This window comes from Dasypus novemcinctus, chromosome 14, assembly GCF_030445035.2.
Source record: "Dasypus novemcinctus isolate mDasNov1 chromosome 14, mDasNov1.1.hap2, whole genome shotgun sequence".
Lineage (NCBI taxonomy): Eukaryota > Metazoa > Chordata > Mammalia > Cingulata > Dasypodidae > Dasypus > Dasypus novemcinctus.
In genome coordinates this window covers 69,492,118-69,516,509 of record NC_080686.1, presented here as the reverse complement: position 1 = coordinate 69,516,509, position 24,392 = coordinate 69,492,118, and the positions used below count along the sequence as shown (strand labels likewise).

The 24,392-nt window shown below is 35.5% G+C and overlaps 1 protein-coding gene across 10 annotated transcripts in view; it reads right to left on the bottom strand.

Annotated features, from left to right (window-relative positions):
- The window catches only part of OXR1 (oxidation resistance 1), a 531,828-nt gene that overhangs the window by 409,599 nt on the left and 97,837 nt on the right, over positions 1–24,392 (bottom strand). For all 10 annotated transcript variants that reach the window (XM_071207984.1, XM_071207987.1, XM_071207997.1 and 7 more), the window contains exon 2: positions 20,067–20,219. In XM_071207984.1, the coding sequence (XP_071064085.1) occupies positions 20,067–20,089 (23 nt within the window). In that variant the 5' untranslated portion in view covers positions 20,090–20,219. The remainder of the gene's footprint in view (positions 1–20,066; positions 20,220–24,392) is intronic.

The window sequence follows — 24,392 nt, the reverse complement described above, 5'->3', positions numbered from 1 at the left end:
AGACTTATTGTGATTCTAGCAATGGAAGAACTTATATCATTGATGTGAATGCAGTGGCCACTGGAGGTAGTGAGGGGAGAGAGAAGGAAAAATAGGTATAGTATGAGGACATTTTTAGGACTTGGGAATTTTCCTGAATGACATTTCAATGACCGATACAAGCTCTTATATACCTTGTCATAACTTACAAAATTGTGCAGGAGAGAGTGTAAACTACAATGTAAACTATAATCCACGCTTAGTGGCAATGCTCCAAAATGTGTGAACCAATTGTAACAAATTTACCACACTAATGAAGGATGTTGTTAAAGTGGGAAAATGTGGGAGGGGTTGGGAGCAGGGCATATGGGAATCCCCTATATTTTTTATGTAACATTTATGTAATATATGTATCTTTTAAAAAATATTACTAAAATTAATAGTTTCTTTAAAAAACGTGCAAAATAATCCTGATGAATCTGTGAGCATTGTCTCAATTTCTTCATAATGCCCTATTTCAAATGATGCAATGACAAGGTACACATCTGGTCTGTGAACAGTTCTTCATTTTAATGCAATCTTGTAGCTGCCTAGAAATGGAACATATGCCATCAATAATATATTTCCAAACTAATACAGCATGACCTATTACAGGTACTAAAAATAAACTTAAATGTAGATAAACCAGTGATCCTAACCATATCAAATGCTTGAAAGTTTTACACAGAGAAATTTAAAAACACCTTTCATGTTAAACACAATTAAAATACTTATCAACAGTGTCCTTGTCTCATTACACAAGCAACTCAATGGATGACAACTGCTTTTATGATCATTTATTATTAACAATGGAAAGACATGACTTCCATTAAAATAGACACCTTGTAATGAAATGAGTACACTCTCTGGAGAGATGGTTCTCAATCTTTCCTTGCTCATATTCTTCAAGTCTCCCTCCTCTCCACAATTCAGGCATCCAGAGGAAAAAACATAAGTGAAAGGAACCTTTAAATTCTTCTCTCCATTTAATGCCAATATTCTTCCTCTACAGAGTTATGCCAGATACACAAGAACAGAGTAGCTAAGAGCAACATCTTTGGATGTTAGCTATCAGAGATTCAAGTAATTTCCCTCAATTTACTTGGGTAAATTATTTAACTTGGTTTCCAGGTTGTATAAAATTGGCATTACCCAACTCCCAGGATAGGTACAAAAATTCATTGGAATTAAACTGCAGAACACCTACCACAATGCCTAGTATAGAAAACACTCAATAAATAATAGCTGATAGCTATTATTTTTATTCCCACCATCCAAACAAAACACAAAAAAAATCAAAATCAAACAACCCAAAAATAACAACAAAAAATGGTCGTTTACAGACTGGATAGGAGGATTTGGAATAGAAAACAAAATACCAGATTGATGGGACCCTCATGATACAGGAAAGGAATAATCATAATCATGGTTTACACTGAGGAGGCCAAGGTCCTAACAAATGTACAAATGAATTCAGGAAGCCATGAAGCCACGACATCCCAGCAAAAAGATCTGGATCAGTGTTTCAATTTCAATTATGCATGAAGGAATCCACGGATATAAGGAAAACACTATCAGAATTTCTTTTTAGAGGATTTGCAACCAATTAAAGGAATCATTAATGAGAAAATAAGACATTACAACACATATACCTTTAAATCAAAATTATATATATATATGTATCAAAATTTTATACATCTAAACTTGGGGCTATGGATTAGTATCCAAGATGAGAAAGCAAACCTTCAAACTTATATAAAGACTTATAAACTAATAGAGCTAAAACGGATTTTTAATTTCACTTCAATCTTATAGTCTTACAATAAAGAAATAAAACATCAAGAAAATGGAAGTTACTAAGGACACATAGCTAGTTAATAGCAGAACAGGACTTAAGACATGGGCCTCCTGATTTCTGGTGAATTAAAAGTCAATTTCCATGCAATCAGTCTCTAGGTATTGAATCACATCAACAGGAAAACTTCATATATCAACCACAGAAAGAAAGGGAAAATTATGACAGGGGAGCTCATAATTTAGAAAGGAATGTTTAAATTACAGTTTACAGTTTTACTTCAGCTAAGGTATTAAAATTAGTACACACTTCATGCAATTAAATGCTACTTGGAACAGGGCAAAGTTGGAGAAATATTTAAGCCATTGAAACACTGATTGTAAGGGAGATCAGGTAAATTTTGAATTAAGAACTTGCATGAAACTACATAATGTCACTTAGAAAAAATATCAATAATATAGAATATTTTATAATAAGGAGCTTTCATCACTAAAGTATCAATGTTAATGATTTAATATAAACTTAATATAAATATATTATGATAAGATATGTGTGATGAGGGTTGGAAACCTCATTCAGCTCTAGAAGTCTGATGTGAGCAGTAAAGACACATCCTGTCTATTTGGATCCCACATCTAAGAATGGTGGAGGAGCTTCAGGAAATGGCTTGACAGTCATCATGGAAACTGCTCCCTCTGTGCTTTTTATTTGCCTCCCTCCTTACTGAGATTTTACTCTTTTCTTTTATGTGTCATCAATTAATCCCTCTCCACACACTTCCTTTTAATCACTTCAAACATGTTCAAATCACTCCAATCTAAAGACCTTCTTCCTTGACTAATTCCACCTTAATACCAACATTCCTCTCCACTCATCATGCTGCAAATTTAATGGAGGCAAGTCTATACTATCTCAATTTCTGTCCATTCCCCTCACTTAAAAAATGAATGCCTGATGCTTGTTGTCCATCATCCCAGAAAAACTGTTCTCCAGTGTAACCAATAACCAGGATTCTAATTTCCAAATTTAATAGCTTATATTTATTTCCCATTCTTTTTTAACTCTCTTCAGTATTTACCTGTTGCCTTTTTATGGAAACTCTCCTTTAAAACTGTACTGACTCCTTCCTCATCAAATTTCAGGCAAAACCCCTCAATTAAACATCCTGCATAAATAACAGGTAGACTGGGAACATTTCCTGGCCAGATTGACACATTAGTCTAACCATCACAGTCCACCCCTTGTCACTTGCCAGGTAATGGTGCCCAGTTGTTTGGTCAAGCACACACTGGGCTAACTGTAATACAAGGGCATTTCATGGACTTTAATCATCAGTGAGTTGATTGCATAGATGGGTAATTACATATACAATCAATTGAGGAGACAGCTGTCAGTAATGAGTGATGTCTCATTCAATCAGTTGAAGGCTTTAAAAGAAGAAATGATTTCAGCACTCACAGAGATAATTCCATCTCTGCATCAAATGGCCAGTGCCTCTTGGGGAACTCATCAAGGACCTACACTGGAGTCCCTGGTTTGCAGCCTACCCTATGAAATTTGGACTTGTGCATACCCATGGTCACGTGAGACAAATTTATAAAATCTCATACTATTTACGGATATCTCCTATAGGTTCTGTTTCCCTAGAGATCCCTAGAGATACATAATACATCATGTATCTGTTCAGAGACCTGTAAAGAAATTTACAATTCAATAATAAAAAGACTAATAGCCCCACTACAAAACGGGCGAAGGATCTGAAGAGACATTTCTCCAAAGAAAGGCCAATAAGTACATGAAAAGACGCTCAACTTCTTTTCTGCCAGCACAGAAATACAAACCAAACCACAACGAAATACTACTCAAAGCCAGTAGGACAGTCATAACAAAAAAATTATAAAAAGTATTGCTAAGGATGTGGAGAAAGTAGAACCCTCATCTCCCACTAGGAATTTGGGAATGTAAAATGGTATAGCCATTTTGGAAAATAATATGGCATTTCCTCAAAAAGTTAAATACAGAATTGTCATATGACCCAGAAAAATTCACTCCTAGGTATATTCCAAGGGAAATGAAAGCAATGTGCACACAAAGAGTTGTACCTGAGATTTCATAGCAGCATTATTCACACTAGTCCAAAACTGGAATGAACCAAAAAATTCACCAACTGATCAATGAAAAATATATAATATGGTATATACATTCAAGAGAATGTTGTTCCGCAAAAAAAAAATTAAGTATTGAAACATACTACAACAAGGGCAAACCTTGAAAACATTATGCCAAGTAAAAGAAGTCAGTCACAAAAGACCACATATTGGATGGTGCCATTTATATGAAATGCACAGAACAGCCAAATCTATAGAGACAGAAAATAGATTAGGAGCTGCCTAGGGATATGCAAGGAGGATTGGAGGAAAATGGGGAGTGAATGCTCATGAGTCTCAAGTTAACTGTGGTGATGGTTGCAAAACTCTTAGAACATACAGTAAAAGCTATGGAGTCATACACTTTAAATGGTTAATTGTATGATACGTGAAATTCTATCCCAATAAAGTTGTTATATTAAAAAAAAATACTACTCTGAGAACCAGAATGGACAGAAATGATCTACAGCGGTATACATTCCTCTTCGAATGTTTTAAATATTTTTTTTAAAAACTAGGTTTATTGTTTTTAGCTTGTATACAAACAAAATAGTCCAACTATTATATCAATTGGATACTACAGTTAGCAGGGAAAACAAACAAGGTTTTATATGCTGATGACATTCTCCTTCTAAAATGATTGAAATATGTTCTACATAACAATTATGCCCAAAATAATTATCTAGCTACACTAGACTCGAATGAGATAATTTTATACTAGTTCCTCTCAAACTTCAGCATGCATCAGAATCATTGCAGGATCCGATAACATACAGATGTTGGGCTCTACCCCAAATTCCTGAGTGGGAAGTTTTGGTGTGGAGCCTCTAACAAGATGCCAATTGATACTAGCACAGGGACCATACTTTAAGAACCACTGTTCTATACTAGTCTATTTTGTTTTCTTGTGGACCTACTTTTGTCTAATTTATCCTAATTGGCTCAACTGTAATTATATTAAAGAATCAAAGCTGCTATATGAGCCTTCAGATAGATTGGAACTGCTATGATAACCTTGATTAAGAGAAAGCTACTGCATTAGTCAAAATCAGTATCATACTAAAGTACATCCAGAGTAGAGTGGAAAGGTCTGGAAATGATGTAACTAAACAAGGGTTAAAGGAATTATCAGTTTAGTTTGAGAATCCATAAAGAAAGGGAAAGGAGTGGAAGAAGGTAGCTTTCAGCTAATGATATTAGTGTTGTGTCAAATAACATTGATTCCAAGAAAGAAGAATAAAAGATTTCATGGTCAGTTTGGGAAACCTAGAATATTATTTCTTCCACTCAAATACCTCCAGTATAGATGAGCATATAGAACACTCCCTGACATGTAGTAGGTGCCCAATAAGTATTTTTAAATTAATTAGCACAATAAAGAATGCGTGGGGAAGTGGATGTGGCTCAAGCAATTGAGCTCCTGCCTACAACATGGGAGGTATCTGGTTCAGTTCCAAGGGCCTCCTAAAGAAGACTGAGCTAGCACAATGGGCAGGCATGGCAAGCCAATGCAACAAGAGACACAAAAGAAAAAAAAACATAATGAGAGACACAACAAAGCAGGGAGCAGAGGTTCCCAGTGTCTCCTAATGAAGACGAGCAAGACAGTGAGCTCATGCCACAGGCAGGTAGAGCAAGCTGAAGCAACAAGATGATGCAACAAGATACACAAGAAGAAAAACATAATGAGAGTCACAAAAAAGCAGGAAACAAAAGTGGCTCGAGTGATTAGGTGTCTCCCTCCCACAAGAGAGGTCCTGGGTTCAGTTCCTGGTACCTCCTTAAAGAAACAAGGAAGACAAACAGACTCAGCACATGCAAGCAACAAGGGAATGGGGAGAAATAAATAACATAAATCTTTTAAAAAAAAAGAATGTGTAAAGTACTGAAATTAAGTAATGTATTGTTTTAATACATTTTCCTAAAAAATAATCTGACTGTGGACTCCTTCCACTTATAATAACATATATCATAAAATTAGTGTCCTGTGAAAGACACTTTGGAAAAACTTATAAAGTTGACATTGCATATGTCATTCTAGGTAAAATTTAAAAGTAGTAATTAGAGTAGGAGACCTAGATCCAGCATAGAGGACAACTTATAATTAGAAATTCCAAAAGCACAATGGCAGCCTATGAAGTTGACAACCCACTGAAAGGGTTTTAAGGAAAGGCTGATATAACACTTGTTAGGGTTCTGTTGATGGGATTCATGGTTTTGGTAACAACTGAACTAGATGACTAGTTCCCAGACTACCAGACCCAAAATTTTGAAAATTAGAATGGGAGACTCACTTTTAAACTAACCACTTTGGCTTTTATCAACTGAAGACAATAATTATAATTTATTATCACTTTCATTTCCTGAAAGACTAGTTTAGCACCAAAATATCAGAAAGAACATCATTTCAGGCCAAAGAAAGAAAATAAGTAATATTAGACCAATATTATCTTTATTTTTCTCATTTTGCAATCTTAGACCAACGTCATCTTCATATTTTTCATTATATAACAAAATGCTTTGTCGCTTACTTACCCTGGTCCATGAACCAAGACTTTGTAAACAATGGTCTCTCTGACCTCATGGTCTCATTCTAGAAAATATACTACAATTTTAGGCAAATGTCCTTTCAATGTCAGCAAATTTATTATAATGATGAGAAAAGGCTAAGAGACAAAAGGGCAGAAGTTGGCAAAACATGGATCAGATGTTAAAAATCAAGAGGAGAGAATGGGAACAGGGCTCTTTTCTTGGAAATTTTCCCCTTGGCTCAAATGAGGCAGAGCTTTAATTCACAGCTGAAAATATATCCACAGAACTCCTCAGTGCCCAGTGACAAATGACTGCCTACAATAGACATAGGATGTTATGGCAGCCGAATCACTTCACTTCCCGTTTCTATATTGGGTTTTTAAAAAAAATCAAAATCTTCCCACTCACAGTATACATACACTCTCTGTTCTAATGCCTGGCTGAGGAACTGGACTGAATATTCAGGTGACAATCCTGACATTTGTGGCTGGTGCCAGCAATGTATTAGGAAAATGCCACCTCAGTACTCAAGTAGTCTGATGTCTAGTGGATGGTCTAACTGGGAAGCTGAAGTTTCATGTATCTGATCATATTTGCCCTGGTAACAGCCACAGCTCAATGCTTGACTTTTCAATTTATCACATTTATAACTTGCCAAAGTACAATACACATTTTAAATAACTTTTATTTTCCAAATGCTTAAAAAGTATGAACTTGAAAAAAATATGGAGGGATATCAAGCAAATCCTTACTTCAGGAAAATTACTTTCTCTTACTCAATTCATAAGAACCCAGAAGTAATAAACATAATGAATGCTTTCACTGTGCAAGAAAATTAATAGATGCCTTTTTAATCTTTTCATATCATCATCTTTATAGTCACTTCAAAAAACCTAACTAGTTTCCCAAAAAGACATTTAAAGGAATATTATGGATTGAAAAAGATCATCAAAATTTCAATGAGCCTGATTCTGCGCAAATTCTGCATCTGAATGCAATTTTATGATACTATAAAAAACCTCAGGGAAAATGTCTTAAAGAAAATGCACTAGGGACATCACTTAGTGTGAATTTCAATATCTCTGTCATATTCACGAAAGCACTTTGTATCAGTAATCTAAAACCAAAGAGTAGTTAACCTAATCTAATTTTTTTGTCAAATGTTGGAGTAAAACCAGTTTTCAACTCCTGCAGGAGTCAACGAAGCTAGTGTGCATAGAGCTGAAAAATCCATCTTGGACAATAATGTCCCTCCCATACAAAATTCATCTGTCAGAAAAGATGGTGAGTGTCTCAGAGTCTCAGCTGTCCACCACGAGTTCTTAACTGAAATGGGGAGGCCTGGTGCACCCGCTTCTTTAGAGAGTCAGTGGTCAATGGGGGTTAGTGTGTTCACCCCTGTTGCTGCTGCTAGGCTGTTCTAAATACCTAGCGAGGAAGTTGCTACAATCATGCACCATATTATCTAAGCAGACCTAGATCAAAGTAAAATTTTCACTTGAGTTTAACTCAGTATCTATATTTAATAGCTTCAACTCACTAAATATCATTTCTATGAACGTGAAAGCATTAACTTGCCAAATCTGGGGGTCTCAAAATGCATTCAAAGGAACCAGTTATCATGAAAAACAGATACCTTTTTTATTACTTGGAAATATATTAACAAGATAAATAACATTGAAGAAGGAACTAATTTTCACCATAATAAAAATTGTACTTGTTTGAACCACCAGTAGGAAAGCTTTGATGCTATCTAATAAAGAAAACATAATTATTAAAAGGAAAAGGAAAATGTATAAATGTTCAATATGACTGAAAAGCAACAGTAGGAAAGAAGTCATCCTATGGAAGCAGATGTAGCTCAACTGGTTGAGTGCTTGCTTCCCACGTATGAGTCCTGGGTTTAATCGCCAGTACCTTCTAAAAAAGAAAAAAGAAAAAAAAAGAAGTCATTCTAACCCTGTGAAGATTCTTCCTAGACATCAAATGGCCAAAGTCCATCTAGGAAGAAGGATAAATTAGCCATGCCTTCTTAGGTAAGCAGTGATTCGCATGTGTCTAGTGAAAGAAGAATCCAATAGATTGGATATTCATATGGTTGTAAGACCATTTTTCCCATTCTAGATAATTACAACATTTTCAAATACTCTCAATACACCGAATCTACAAATGCACAGTGATATATAAAGGTGATGAATGTCCATGAATGATTTCTTCTGTGATTAGGATCATGTGCCATTGACAATTAATACTGTGGATTGGAGCCAGTTTGAAATAATTCCTAATATATCCCAGGTTCCAGAATTTTTGATTTTATGGTCCAATTAAAAAAATCTAAATCAGATGGGAGACCAACATTGGATTACCAACTTTTATGTTCCCAAGCACAGACATTAAAAAATCCATAACTGCCATCTATAACCAATACCATAAAAGAAACCAAATTTTTCCACCGAAAGTATTAAAAACCATTACAATAAAGGTAATTTTTTTCCAAGAAAGGATACTGTATTAGGGTTCTCTAGGAAATAGAACTGACAGGATATATATATATGTAAAAAATATATAATGCAAATATATATTTTTAATATATATTTATATTTTAATTTTTTCAATTAAAATAAAGCTGATATTTTTATGAGAATTGTCCCATGCGACTGTGGGATAGACAAGTCCAAATTCTGTAGGGTAGTCTGCAAGCTGGAAATGGCAATGAAGGTTTTCAATGGATTACCCAGGAGAAGCTGGCTGGCTGAAGTAGAGATAGAAATTCTCACTTCTGACTGCTGAAATATTTCCCTTTAAGGTCTTCAACTGATTGAATGAAATGTCTCTCATTGCTGAAGGCAATCTCAGTTAGTTGTAGATGTAATCAGTCATAGATGCAGTCAATTTACTGATAATTTAAATCTTCAAAACACCTTCACAGTAACTATTAAGCCCGTGCTTGCTTGACCTGACAAATGGACATCATAACCTAGCCAAGTTGACACATAAGCTTAACCATCACAGACACCTACTAGTTTTGTCCCAACCTGTTGTCTACAGCACATCTTAGCACCTGGATGGATATTATATTACTATCTAATTCCTCCTTAAGCCACACAAACATTAAACAAGCAGGATACAGTAGGCAATTCATTGCTTAATATGCTTTTGTATTTATCAGCCTTACAGTTTATGAGAGATTTAAAAATAACATAAAATGCACATTGGAAAATCAATAATATATTTCCAATTTCCATAATTTACAAAAACATTCATTCATCTATTGTTTTTTTTTAAGTTTTTTTTTATTGACTTTGTAATAATATTACATTAAAACATCTATTGTTAAAACCCTTAATACCACCTAAAATTATACTTTCATAGGTGAAATCCTTTGAAAATATGTCCTTAACTTTTCAAATGTTTTGGACTTGTTGAATCTTTGAAAAAGGAAGATACTAGAACACAGTCTATATTCATGAAAAAGTTTTTTCATTACCCTACTATTTTTTTCTCTCATTAGTACATATTTTAGTTATAATTGCCAAGTATTTATATTAAGACTGTAATATAAATAACTTTCATAAAGTTTGAAGATTATGATCAGAGAAGTCCTTCTAAAATGGAAATCAGAACATGTCAAGATTCTGCTGTCAACACTACTCCTCCTGTCACCGGATTTCACTAAATTTATATTTTATACAAAATTTTACCTGAAACTTCATAGGTGATGTCAAAGCTCCTCAGCACACTGAGAATACAACCTTGTCTGTCACATGGCCCAACAGCCCTCTGCTACCTCTCCAAGCTCGGTTCTGCGACTCTCCCCCTTACTTGCTGTTTCTACCATAATAGCTTCCTTGCTGGTCCCTCAAACACACCAAGCACATTTCAGTCTCTGAGCCTTTACCTTTCTGGTTTCCCTGCCTGAAATGGATTTCCTCAAAGAGTTGTATAGCGATCCCTTACTGCTAAAATGCCACCACCTCTAAGAGTCCTTTCCTAACCAACTTATATAAACTACCCCCTCCCCATCACACTGTATCCTTTTACTCTGCTTGATTATTATTCTCCAAAATTCTTATTTGACATTGCAACACATATTTGTTTACCTGTCTTGAATACTAATTATAAGCTTCGTGAGAAGAGGAAATTTTGTCTCATTCATTATTCTACCCACAGAATGAGAATGGTGCCTAGCACATTTGTAGGTAAGCAAAAATATTTGTTGAACAAAAGGATGGATGAGTATAAATGTAAGAAAATCACTTCTAATTTACATAAAAATAATGTAGTCCTTGTCTAAATAAAATTAAACTATACTAGGTCCTCTCTAATTGGGCAAGAATTATTTTTAAATTCCTATTCATCTTAGAGTAACTTCAAATTATTTTCACATGTCAAAACAATAAAACTATTCTTAAAAATGGAACAGAAAACCAAGTATAAATGAATAGATCTAACTCCTTTAGTGACCATCCAGCTGAGTTGGAAAGTAAAACCTCTTCACAATCTTTAAAGCAAAAAAATAAAAATAAAAATAAAATAATAAAATCCTATATACAAGCAAACATAAAGAAAATGGAGAGCATATACTGGGAAATCACAATAGTTGATAATTTTATAGAATGATGGCAAATGATGTTTAAGATTTTACAGTGAATTTAATTTGGTAATACTGAAAATATTAGCCTACATAACTATTTTAATAAGTAAAATTATATCATAGACCATTTAGTGGTCTTTAGCTTTATTTTCAAGTCTGAAAAGTATTGGTGTTTAGTAACTCTAGCCCATGGGTTCTTAACAAAGGGTCCATGAGCTTGAGTTGAAATTAAAAAAAAAAATCATTCTTGTGGGGACATATTGGTGACAGTGTGCTCTATTTATTAAATAATACACAGTATAGTGTGCTTAGTAAGGAGTCTGTGGTTTTCACCTGACTGGCAAAGCGGTCCCTGGAACACAAAAGGTTAAGAATCCCTGCTCTAGCCTAAGGTTTGGAACCGACTGCCCAATTCTATGACAAAGCTTCCACAGTTCGAGGAACTATTTGGTATTTCTTTTACAAGGGAGTAAATTATGATTCCTGAGAATTATAAAAAGACGTATTTAAAAAGGAATATGACATACGTAACCCATTATCTAACTCTGAAGACTGTAACACTTAATTTCAGTATTTATATTTTTTCCTCCAGTACTGATGGTAAATTGGTGATGACCAATCAGCTGTTTCTATTGTCGTATGAGTGATGAAGAGTATATGAAGAAAGTCTGGCAAAGGGTACAGGTGAGGGCTTTGGCTATGAAAGAAAGTAGAATTAATTAGTCCCAGTGAGAACTGAACCTACAATCTCAGACTAATTAACTCTAAAAGAAAGCAAACGCTGCTAAGAATAAAACCTACCAAACAAATCTCGTCAAAGGTATGATTTATGTCTAGCTGACATTACACTTAAGAACAAAAATAAAATATTCTTTTTCACAAATTACTTCATTATTCAAGGAGAAGGGATCTGAGGTAGATTTATAAGGAGAAAAAGATCCTCAAGTTTTCCTATAAATAGTTTAATTTTTTTAAAAACTCACTAAACTATTTCTAAGGATTCATAAATCAAAGTAAAAAATAGTCCCAAGCTCTTAAAATGGAATATTTACTTAAAATGTCAAGCCCAAATCAAAACAGTATTAATCATTTTAATAACGAAGGGATTTCTATTTGAAAACGCATATTCTGCATGGAAAAGCATAGTGAAATTTTTTAGAATTCAGGAAATCAACTTTCATTCAAATAATTTCATGTCACCTTTAAGTTTTATGTAATTTGGGAGACATATTTTCATTCCTCTTGAACTTTCATTTTGGCTATTTAGTTACTGTAGCAGTTTGATATTATTGAGTGAATTCCAAAAATAGATATTGGATTATGTTTGTAATCTGATCTGTACCTGGGCATGACTGATTTATGATTAGGGAGTTGAGTCCCCACCCACCAAAGGGGACTCACAGATAAAAGGATGGCAAAGGACAGAGTTGGGGGTTCTTAATGTTGGACTTTTGATGCAGGAGTTTCATGTTGAAGTCTTAAGTTGGAGCCCCAGGGAAAGGGGAAAGAGACAGTGCTGTCTACAGCTGAGACAGCTAGTCTACAGCTGACCTTGTGGAGAGAGGCAAAGCCTAGAGAGCCTCAGAGTCTACAGCTGCCTTTGTGGAGAAAACAGAGGAGCTGAGCCCAGAGGAACCCAGGAAGCCTGAAGCCTCACAGATGTTGGCAGCCATCTTGCTCCAACTCGTGGAAATAGACTTTGGTGAGGGAAGTAACTTATGCTTTATGACCTGGTATCTGTAAGCTCCTACCCCAAATAAATATCCTTTATAAAAAACAACCAATTTCTGATATTTTGCATCAGCACCCCTTTGGCTGACTAATACAGTTATTCTCTTCTCATTTCCTCTCTCAGGTTTTTTTCTCCTTATTTATTCTTCCATAAACTGCACTAACTCTGCTCTGCTCCTTCACAAGCTGACCATTCTTACCTACATGAGCATTCTTAAGTTTTAGCCTGCATTTTGAAAAACTTTCTCTTACCAGAACCTCAATATAATAGTCATTTATTCAACGTGCACTTTGCTGAAAAGTACTCATGTTCTCTCCCCAACTAAACTTTGCTTATCACTCAGAATGTTTCTTCTTTTCAACTAGAAACATCACTTGACATCTATGTCTAACTTTTTTCTTTTCTTTGTCTCCAAGGGAAAGAAACTCTTCTGAATTTTTCCCCTTACTATAAAACTGAGGCTAGGAATTTCTCTCTCAACCTCATGCTATCCAAGATTTTTTCCTGTGGGTTCTGACCCCTCCAAAAATAGAGACATTTCAAGTCTTTAGTTCCTCTACCATTGCAAACATGTGTACGTGACTATTGTCTCTGGGTGCCTACAACTTAACATTGTAAATAAGACAAGTAGTTTATAGAATAATGGCTATGGCAAATTTTGCAGAATGTTCCTGACTTCCCCTTTACTGCTACTTAGAATAGGCTGATTCTGGCTTCAGAATTTTCTTCTCCTAAATGGAGATACCAAAGAATGATATGGAATGATTCATTTCTTCATTTATTCATTAAAGAAGATCTTAGATATAAATATTATATATAATGTGAATAATCTGAAAATGTATGGTTTCTACACTTCTAGAATTCTCAGTACATTATTACTGGATAAAAAAGATAATCCTAATCAGTTTTTATCACCTATTAGAATGGTTTTGAACTTGCCAACATTCATAAGAGCACTTTACATTATAAGGATATTCAATAAAGAAATATCATTTCCACTTGTAAAATTAGTCGATACATTCATAACTTATACTATTTAGACTGTTATGTTTCTAGCCTATGGACATGTACAACAGAGTATTTTGTTGACTTTGAAAAAATTCTATTAGCCAATTCTAAGAGAATTCTATTTAGCCAAAGTAAATATTTCTTAGAGAATGATCAACACATTTTTCAATGTTTATGAAGGACTAAATCTAGTAAAAGTGTTAGCAAGCATGATGGATATGATCCTTTTCTAAAATAAAAAAGGAGATAAGGCGGTAGGACCTCTTCTTACAGACACATTTCCTTGCAGTCTGCAATTCAGGTAGCCCTGAAAAGCACAGTAGCCTGTGACCCAGCAGTATTTAAATAACTGTACTTAAAAGTACTTAACAGTGCTAAAAAAGAAATCAGAAAACACTCCATGGTCCAACCTAGATGGGCAAAATAAATGGCACTACTGCCATACGATGACTCACTAGCCTTTACCCATGATGATATCACTCTAGAGTCATCAAATGGAGAGGTGTCCTTAGAAATGGTTTGTTGAAAAGAGAAGTTGGCAAAATATCATGCACAGTGGCAGACTACTTTCGTGAGAATATGTGAACACATGTAGGAAAGAATTCACCTCAGCATTTTATGATTTTAAATGATTGTAGGTAAGATTTTAGATCATTCTTTTGTTTTTGTTTTACAATTTTCTATAGCATTTGAAATGCAAGAGATACATTTATATTTTGAAAAAGGTCATTTCTTCTCAAGCAGTTGAAACAAATATCCAATTTTTTTCCAAAACACTTTGGACATACCTTTGGACACACCTATCGCAATGAATCACTGTTATTTGATTACTTATTACTCTTTCCAGCTAAAATATGAACTTCAATAAGAGCTATAGGTATACTGATGAACATTGGATCCCTGTTTGTAGCACAGTTCACGACACATTACAGTAGCTCAATACATCTGACTGGTCACTTGGCTTCTTTCATCTAGTATCTTCTCTCCCCCATACCTGGCTCTAGTAGGATTACCTTCACTTATGTCAGATACCAAACAGTCTTTAAGACATTATGGGGGGAAACAGATGTAGCTCAACTGATAGAGCATCCATCTACCATATGGGAGGTTCAGGGTTCATACCCAGGGCCTCATGGCCTGTGTGGTGAGCTGGCCCACACACAGTGCTGCCGTGCCACGCAGGGGTGTCCCCCACATAAGACAGCCCCATGCGCAAGGAGTGCACCCTACAAGGAGAGCTGCCCCATGCAAGAAAAGTGCAGCCCTCCCAGGAATGGTGCTGCACACACAGAGAGCAGACGCAGCAAGATGATGCAACAAAAAGAGACACAGATTCCCAGTGCCACTGAAAATACAAGCAGACACAGAAGAACACACAGCGAATGGACACAAGAGAGCAGACGGGGGGAGGGGGGGGGCGGGGGAGGTGGAAGGGGGGAAGAGAAATAAAAATCTTAAAAATTAAAAAAAGTGATAATTTAAAATAATAAAATAAAAGACACTATGGTATAATAAATGTAGGCATACACAACAATGAAAATAAATTTTGTGTCAAAAAAATTTGTCATTTGGCAAAATAAGCTGAATCTCCACTAGGATATCTGGCTAATATATATACAGTAACACTAAAATTAGTGGAAACCGAGGGGTGCAGTGGAGCCCAGGGGGAGTAAGGTACTTGACTTGGAAGGACAGTTTCTATGAGATAGGTAACCCTTTCAGTTACATTATACCAAAGTGCTCATATATTTCTGCTGTGCTCCTATTTGTGGGATGATGGAAAGCTGATAATTTCTAGACTGTGCATAACAAACAGAAGACATATTTCATGGTTTGGGTAGCTGACTGCATATAATTTTGTACATTTCAAGTAAGTTTCTGACAGTGACAATCCCCTTATCACTCCCCTGAGAAATTAGGGGTCCCATGCCCTACTGCCAATACTATTCTAAGGCATGATGGTGCTCTCAGGTCCAGATACTTACTTCCATATAGCAGAGGTGAGAGAATGTCTACATTAGAGAAGTTTAACAGAGACAGTCCAATGGAAAACAGGAACCAAGGTACTGTCTTGCAGCTGCACGCATCCAGCAAAGACACTGTTTTCACACATAGTTTAATGGTTAGGAGCACTGACCAGAGTCTAGCTGCCTGCGTTGATTGCCTAACTCCACTACTCAATGGTGTGTCATTTTGGACAAGTTACTTAACCTTTCTGTGACTCATTTTTCCCACTGTAAAAAGATAAATAACAATACTACATTCCTACTGAGGTCTTTGTGAGGGTTGTATGGGTTAATATTTGCTAAGTGCCTTGAAACATAACCGGTACATGGTAAATGCCATGTAAATGTTTGTTATTGAAAACAATATTTACTTAGTTTGTAAGGTATGTATTTATGGGGATAGATGATGAGTATTGGTGAAGAAAGCACTGAAAGTTCTTTCAAGCACCCCTTGGCATCATGTGAATTCCTTTTTCTTTTTAAAGATTTATTTATTTCATTTATTTCTCTCCTCCTTCCCCCCCACCCTGGTTGTCTGTTCTCTGTGTCTATTTGCTACGTCTTCTTCTTTGTCCGCTTCTGTTGTTGTCAGCAGCACAGGAATCTGTGTTTCTTTTTGTTGCGTCATCTTGTTGTGTCAGCTCTCGTGTGGGCAGTGCCATTCTTAAGCAGGCTGCACTTTCTTTCACGCTGGGTGGCTCTCCTTATGTGGTGCACTCCTTGCGTGTGAGGCTCCCCTACGCGGGGGGCACCTCTGCGTGGCACAGAACTCCTTGCATGCATCAGCACTGTGCATGGGCCAGCTCTACATGGGTCAAGGAGGCCCGAGGTTTGAACCGCGGACCTCCCATGTGGTAGACGGATGCCCTAACCATTGGGCCAAGTCCACTTCCCTGAATTCCCTTTTTAGGGCATAGAAATGGGACCCTTTTCAACTCTCTATGCCTCCTAATATCTCCTATTAATTATCTCTGCTACCAGCAACAATTCCATCCCTCAGATCATAGCCTGGAACTGTCATCTGTTCATAGGTGCCTGGAATTGATTCCATACAACCCTTTGTTTTTATCTCACCCAGCATCAATTCAATAATTGTCTTCCTCTGTAATTATGATGTTTTCCAAACAGGAAGATTCATTAAACATAGGAAGTATGTCTCTGTATGATTCCTACAATCAATTCCAGTCACCACTACCCCCTTTCCTGAAAGATGCTGTAGTGTCAATCTTAAAATTCTTGGAAGATTCTTAGACTTGAGTCTTTTTTTTAGACTCTATGTGAAAGGACCAAATTATCTTATATTTCTTCCAATTATACACATAACTCCTAGAGCAAAAAATTTTTTTAATATTTAAAAAGAGAATTTTCCTGTACTGGATATTTAACAGCTAGGGGTATTTCCTTGAATAGTCATAAATATGAATATAAGCATCTTAGCCTTTATTTTATAAATTCATAGATCGCATAAGAGGATCTCAATCAGGCACCCCTCTCCGTTAAGCTTTAGAGTTAACTTATAAATTCAACATACAGCTGTAGACAGATCTATACAAAGTCATAGGTAGACAGACCAAACCATTTACCAACTTAAGTATGCTTTGATCATAAGCTTCCTAACATTAACAAGAAAGCCAAGCAAAGGGGAGTCTGGCAGAAGTGAAACTTAGAAAAATCATAAAGAACGCTGGCAGTGTTACTGTAACTCCTGGCCAGAAGAAGTCACCCTGAGAAGCAGACATGGGTGTCTGGCAGATACCTCCCTAACAGACATCCTGCCATGTATGCTCTCTCTTGGACCTTTGAACGTCAGAAGCATATAACTCTCCTTTTTGAATATATGATCATCAACCTAACTTTTAATTTAGATTCCTGTGTAGTTTTCCACAACAGTTAGAAAATGCACTAGGCAGACCAAATCAAGCATTCCATGATTCAATATTTACAGATGTTATTTAAATTAATAATAATCTGTTGATCCAATTTATTTTTCAATATTAGGCTCTGTTTTCATGTCTTAAGTTTCTGGATTTCAAAGGACATAGTCAGACTCTGTACTATAATTTCATTAAATTAAAATAACTCTGTGAGTGGTTCCCATGGAGAATTACACTATACATTTCTTTCAAATACTTATAAAACAAAATGTTTCAAAATAAGCATTGGAAATTATAGAAGAATTACAAAGGTTATTGTGAAAAATATATGGGAAATCTGTACTTTATGCATAATTGTTCTATAAACCCACTTATCTAATAAAAAAATTAGGATCATCATATGCTCCCATGGAAAAAAAAATAAGATTCTAAACTGGATGTAAGTGAAATAAATCAGTGAGTTGTTTTGCACATCCTAGATTAGTTCCTTTACTCCTTTCCTGTCAGCCTTTGGGCAGCTCACAGGCTAACGGGGAGACAGGAGATGCTGAACACCATACAGCCATATGGTGGAGTGGCAAATTAAGAGCCCTCTAGAGGGAAATTTAATGTGGAACACTGGAATCAAGGACTGTTGAATGAAAACATCCAAGAATTACTGCTATAAAATTTGAACCTTTGACATAGACAGAATTCTAGCAAGTTTCAGATATATAAATTCTATAAGATATGCTCAAATTTTTAAATTTTCTCTTAGAATGAAAATGTTTATTTACCATTGAATTCCAGGTTTTGCATTTTTCCACTTATCTACATAACACAGTTAAAGAACACCTACTAAATTCTGAGTACTGTGCTAGACAATTGGGCTGGAAAGGTGAATACAGCACAATCTCATCTTCATGGAGTCTGCTGTATATAGTATGGCCTTAATTTAACTATTACATCATATCAGGGTAGCTGATAACAGAGAAAGCAGACTGTAATGAGGACAGGCCCTGACTCTGTAAACCAGATCACAATCATATCTATGTTTTAACGTTTTTCTTCTTTTTTTGGCATGCTTCCTGCCTACCATTTAACAGAGGTCCAGGAAAAATAATTTTTGTGGATTCTTCTCCCATTCACGTTTGCCAAGGGTATAATTCCTTTAAAGAAATGTATCCTAAATGTCTCCCAGGGGCTGATGGCTCCTTGGGGATTAATCCAAAGGGGATCACATCCTCTATGGAAATTGTTTAGGTTTTTCTTTTTGTTTACTATTAATGATAACTTATAACAATATAAAAAAATTTTGCAGGAATAATTAAAAATTTACTTTTTTTACATTATATATTTATCTTCTCTAATTCATTTTTTAAAAAACTGAAATCCTCAGTCCCAGGTCTACAGATCCAAGAATAAATTCAAGGGAATCCATAAAAATTAGGACCTTTAGAACATAGTTATAAATCTAAATAGATCATTATAACCCTAAAGAAACTGATTACTTAACTAAAAATAAATTTATGGAGCCAAATTGCAGTAGGAAACTACTTTTTAATCTGGTGCTATCTATATTTCCAGCACAAATTGAAGAGCAAGGATGAGATCGGCAAGGGTAAGGAAATGGAAAAGATGACCTTTTTTTTTACTTTCACATTTTGAATACTGTGAATTTGTATGAATTACTTATTCAGCTCTTTAGATAAAAATCCAAAGTTCAATAAAATGGTTTCAAATTATTCCCTGCCAGTATTGCCCTTCATTGCAATAGAAATACTGCTGACTATTTGCCAGAAATACCTTTATATTCTTTAAAAAAAAACACAAGCAGCTTTTAAACATGAACTAGAACTCAGAGATAATTTAGATTGCCAGTTATTTTGAGATACAAATTTAAAAGAACTTTTCTCTTCCTTATAGGAGAGAAGAGGGTTTAATTTGGGTAGATCTGTTGAAGTGCAAAGTCTGAAGAAATGAAGCACTGATGAGCAAGTATCTGTCCCCCCTTAAAGTCATCCTTACAGCTTGTTAGTTGTCTCTGAGAATAAAACAGATGCAAAGAGCATTGAAAGGCTATTTTGTTCCTACTACTCTCTCCCTCATTGAGTGCTGAGAAGAAAAGCATTGGCTGCCCCTGGGATTCTAAGTGAGGCTTAATTAAACCCCTTCCAGAATCCCCAGATACCATAGTGCTTAAAGAGTTAAACTTTGGGTCTACTTTGCATTCCTCAGCACTAAGGCAGGCTGACAATCTCTGGAAAGTGGACTTATTAAGTTCTTCCCCTGACCTTGTCTTAAGGGTCAAATTCTCTCTCAAAATATTGCTTCATGATATACATTTATTTGCATTCAACATTAGAAAAGGATTTACTCACCATGAAAGATTGGATACAGACATTGCAGCAGCAATTTGTGGGGTCTTCTCTTGATTTCAGAATAGGGTAACAGTAGTCTAGACGGCTGGTAATTTAGCTTTGTGAACAGAACGATGAACAAACCATATAGTCCTACTCACTGTTTCAGAGGACCTATAAAGAAAATGAATACAATGATATCTATAGTACCTGATCTATATGACTTTTCACAGATTTATTTCCTTCAGGACCATAGTTTAATCATGGTATAAGACAAGCAAAAGGAAACATGATTTTTTTTCTTGAAATATAACACATGTAAACCAAAGATAAAATTAACTCAACTGTATGATGAGCTCAACACCTTATCTTTAAAATCAGTTGACAAGTTAATAAAATGCAGAGAAAACAGCAAAGAACAGAATGTGTTTTGGTAGGGTTTTTTGCATGTTTTATTAAAAACACTTTATATTTTAGAGCAGTTTTAGGTTAACACAAAACGTGCAGGCATTATGGAGAGCGCCCATATATCCTCCACCCCACAGTTTCTCTTATTAACACCTCGTATTAGTAAGTATATTTATTTCAATTGATGAACTCATATTGATATATTATTATTAACTTAAGTCCATAATTTACATTACTGTTCATTCTTTTTGTTGTATAGTTTTATGGGTTTTGACAGATCTATAATGTAATATATTCACCATTATGGTGTCATAGAGAATAGTTTCAATGCCCTAAAAATGCCCAAACTCTGCCTATTCATCTCTTCACCCATCCAAACCCAGGCAGCCATTTGTCTGATTCCTGACTCTATAGAGTGTCAAATAGTTGAAATCATACAGTATATCGCCTTTTCAGATGGGCTTCTTTCACTTAATATTATGCATTTAAGGTTCCTCCATGTCTTTTCATGGCCAGAATGTGTTTTTAGAGGCACCAATTTTTTTCTCCATAGGGGCAATCAGTTATGTTCTCTGAAGAAGTTTTATATAACTGTGATAAAAGGATCAAAACAAATATCCTGATTAGTCCACAGTAGAAACTCAAAAAATGTAATTCCTTGTTATAAGCTATAATCACATCTAAGGCTATAATAAAAATTATCGTTCACTTACTAAACAGAGTAAATAAGATTTTATATTAAGAGCATGTAAGAGATATACCTGTATATATACCTGTATTAATTTACATAACAAACATTTCCACACATTTTTATTGAACATATATTGTATACAGGATACTATGATCTAGAATCAAAATTTTCTTAGGGTATTTTTTATTCCATGTATGTTAGGCACTTTATTTCTGGTATATAATCCAATGCTGTTCAATTAAATAAGCATTTATTGAGCACTTATTACAAGCACTTATACAATTCTAGTTATGCCCAGGGATAAAAATGAAAAATACATGAATACATTTAAGGCAGTGAAACTAAGCTTTATGATACTGTGATGGTGGATACATGACGTTATAAATTTGTTAAATCCCATAGAACTGTACAATACGGGGTGAATGAACCCTGATGTAAGCTATGGACTAACGGACTTTATTAATAATAATGTATCAATATTGGTTCATCAACTGTAACAAATATACCACACTAATGCAAGATGATAATAAGAGGGGAAACTGGGGGAGGGGAGGCATATGGGAACTCTGTACTTTCTACTTAATTTTTCTGTAAACCTAAAACTGCTGCAAAAAGTAAAGTCTGTTAATTCAAAAAGAAAAGGAAAAAAGAAAAATACATGAATGTCTTCGAAGAATGTTTTACGTAAAATAAGATAATTTTGATAAAACAGGGTGCAAGTTCTAATAAAGGGTATACAAAGGAAATGTGGGACTACAGAACAATTGCTTCCAGCCTAGACTTAGGGATATGGGAAGGGTTGCTGAAGAAGATAGGCAACAAACAGCTACTATGAGGTTTGAGTGCCTGTTTCAGGAAGTCCAAAATCAAAGTAGCTTAGAAAAGATAGAAGTTTCTTGTTTTCTCATATAAACAAAACTCAAGTTAAGAAGCCCAAGGCAGGAAAGGTGAGCACATGGACACCAGGAAGGAGGCTTCCTCTTCCTTGTCATTCACCATTCTTCACAGTCCAAGTGGCTTCTCAGCTCCAGAGACTGTCTATATTCCAGACAGCAGAGAGGACGGGAAAAGAAGGATGCCTCCTAAAATTCACACATGACATTTCTGCTTGCATTTTACTGGTAAGAATTTAGTCACTACATCACCCTTATCTAGAGAAAACCATTGTTCTAGAGAGCTGTACGCCCAACTACAAACCAAAGTGTAAAGAAGGGAAGAAGCAGCTACTGGGAAATAATTAGCAGTATCTGCCACTGTGTTTGAGACTCTGTGGCCTCTACCCCAACGTTTTATGATTCTGCACTGCAAATATTTATTGCAATGTGGCAAACAAAGAGGCAGAGGAGAGATGGAGCCAGTCCGTTTGTTTTCAATATTTGATCTATAACTTTTAAATATCAAACTTCTTCACCTTTCTTAAATCATTCCTAAAGTCAAACAAAATATTTATTGTGTCCTTCTATTTATTAGGCTCTAAATACTAGGGATACAGAGATTAAAAAAATACAGTCTTTACACATAAAGAACTAATAAAAAGATCATCATGTAAAATAATAAATATAATAAAAAAGCATTGTGAAAACTGTTAAGTACATACAAGTGCATTTGAGTGACTATAGGAGAATAGAGAAATAACTATAAGACTAATGGATTCTAATTTTAATAAACCCAGACTACCAGAACGATTTTGGCTTGCCAATGGAGTAAGCAGCTATCAATAGCTATATCCTAAATAGTCTGCTTACACCCCAAATGTACTCAGTTAATTGTCAAAGTATATAGACTTCTATTAAGGACATGGGAACTCCAAATTCTGCCCCTAAAATGATAACATCAAACTCTCAAAAGCTCTATCACTAGTACTTTTAGTGGAATATTTTACCAACACAAAAATGCTACCTTTATCACTGAAAGGACAAAGTTGTATCAGGATTCAACAATAGGAAAACCATTCTGTTTCTGATTTGCTTTTATCCTTGGGGTATTATTGTAATTTAATACACTTCTTTTCTTGTGTTAGCTTATACACTGAAACAAGTCAGTGGCATCTCTTTAAGAACTATTTATAGCCTTGAGGCCTGCCTTTTTACACTAGCCTGATGTTCCTTTTTTACTAAATTTCATTTTTAATCTGCTGATTTTGAAACATACATATGCATAAATGCCCATATTATATTTATATAAATATATTTTTAAAAGTATTCCTGTACTGGGTTGGATAATGTCCCCCCAGAATTCCTGTCTACCCAGAACCTCAGAATGTGACCTTATTTGGAAATAAGGTCTTTGAGAAGTAATTAGTTAAGATGAATTCATACTGTCAGATAACAGGTATCTTTATCAGAAGAGAACAGGAAAGGGAGACACTTGCCCAGGGAAGAAGGCCATGTGATCTCCTCTCTCCTCTATATTGCCGAAGACTGATAAGAATGCCTGGGGCCACCACAAGCTAGAAAGAGACAAGGAATGGACTCTTCTCTACAGCCTTCAGAGGGAATGTGGCTCTACCTACCATACCTTAATTTCAGACTTCTAGCATCCATAACTGAAAGAAAACAAATTTATATTGTTTTAAGTCACCAAGTGTAGCAGTTTGATATTATTGATGAATTCCAGAAAAAAATACTGGATTATGTTTGTAAACTGGTCTTTTCCGCTGGGCATATGAGAGTATATTGGATTCAGAGGTGTACTTGATTAAGTAATCAAATAAACCTTTTGTGTTAGTAGGGTGTTGAGTACTCGCCTCGCCCCTTTGGTAGGTGGGGCTTCGCAGATTAAAGGCATGCCAAAGGACAGAGTTGAGGGTTGTTAATGTTGGAGTTTTGATGTTGGAGTTTGATGCTGGTCTTAAACTGGAATGGTGGGGAGAGAGACAGAGCCATTCACCTGATAGTCTGCAGCTGACCTTGTGGAGAGAAGCAAAGCTTAGAGAGCTGACCTTGTGAAGAAAACAGAGGCACTGAGCCCAGAGGAACCCAGGAAGCCTGAACCCTTGCAGACTTCAGCAGCCATCTTGCTCCAACACGTGAAAATAGAATTTGGTGAGGGAAGTAACTTATGCTTTATGGCCTGGTATCTGTAAGCTCCTACCCCAAATAAATACCCTTTATAAAAACCAACCAATTTCTGGTATTTTCCATCAGCACCCCTTTGGTTGACTAATACACCAAGTTCGTGGTAATTTGTTATAGCAGCCCTAGAAAACTAATAATGCACTGCTTTTAGAATGAGAAAGGGTAAAATTA